The 1,225-nt window shown below is 48.0% G+C and overlaps 1 protein-coding gene across 2 annotated transcripts in view; it reads right to left on the minus strand.

Moving 5' to 3' along the window:
• Positions 1–1,225, minus strand: part of kcnab2a (potassium voltage-gated channel subfamily A regulatory beta subunit 2a) — a 22,655-nt gene that overhangs the window by 4,276 nt on the left and 17,154 nt on the right. For both annotated transcript variants that reach the window (XM_025060023.1, XM_008319565.2), the window contains exon 12: positions 776–896. In XM_025060023.1, the coding sequence (XP_024915791.1) occupies positions 776–896 (121 nt within the window). The remainder of the gene's footprint in view (positions 1–775; positions 897–1,225) is intronic.

The raw sequence follows: 1,225 nt of genomic DNA on the forward strand, positions 1-1,225 counted from the left end.
GTACAATGATATAGACACAATAAAATGTCATTTAACTGTGGAACAGTGAAGATGGTATTATTTCAGAATTATTCCATTTTTTATGAGTTGTTCTCTAATTTTGATCTCCAGTGTATATATACATATATATGTATATATATACATATATATGTATATATATATACATATATATGTATATGTATATATGTACACACACACACACACACACACACATACTGTGTCCCAGGGAACTGGGTCTGATCGTGGCACCGTCCTTTAAAGCTGACAACTGTTCACTTTGATGATGTCACATTTGGTCGTGTGCAGTGGTGCTGTGGTGCAGTGGAGTGACAAGAAGTTGACTTTCCTTCCTCCTTCCTTCCATCTTCAAGTGTTGAGTCAAAGGTCACACACGTGCACTACCTCCACCAGGAGTCAGTGCACGTGAGAGAGAAGTTGAAGCTTCAGTGATGACCAGGCTGAGCACTGGACTGTCAAACCCATGACCCCTGACACTGCATCACTGCATCACTGCATCACTGCCAGTGATAACCTGCTAGGATCTGTGCTGATAATAAACCCAGGACCCCCCCTCCACCCCCCCTCCTCCAGGAGAGAGAGCACGTTCTCACTGTCATCGATAAGAGTCCCTGATGACCTACGTTTGGATGTTGACACCATCCATTATCAAATACAAGTCAACAGCAGGGGGCGACGCTGACCTGGGTCTGTCTGAGTGCAGAGGGGACGGACAGACAGACAGAAAGAGAGAGAGCAGCAGAGGGTATCTGCGTACCGATGGCCAGTTGGGGCAGTGTGCAGCCCAGCCGCTCCGCGATTGCCTGCAGCTCTTTCAACTTCGCCTGCTGACGCCGACCCTCCTCGCTCAAGATCTTGTCCTTCAACCACTGGTAGCCCTGTCGAAAACACAGCACACCTGCTCAACAACAGCGCCCTGCTCAGGCCGGCAGCGGCAGCGGCAGGGTGAGCAGGGCGTGTTCTTAAACACGTGACTCTGTCTCCTGTTGTCTACACTCAGAAACATTGACTACAGTCAGATAAGAAAACTACAGATGACAGTCTCACACAAAAAGATGATTCAGTTTTACCACAGGGGTCAGGGGTCAGGGGTCAAGTATCTTAGAGAACTAACATGCGGAGAACAACGACACAGTCGTGACGACACACTGAACAACGTCTGAGGTACAACACCGAGACCAGTCAGAATCCACAGCCGTCAACTACA

The sequence above is a fragment of the Cynoglossus semilaevis genome, chromosome 11 (genome assembly GCF_000523025.1).
Source record: "Cynoglossus semilaevis isolate Cse_v1.0 chromosome 11, Cse_v1.0, whole genome shotgun sequence".
NCBI lineage: Eukaryota > Metazoa > Chordata > Actinopteri > Pleuronectiformes > Cynoglossidae > Cynoglossus > Cynoglossus semilaevis.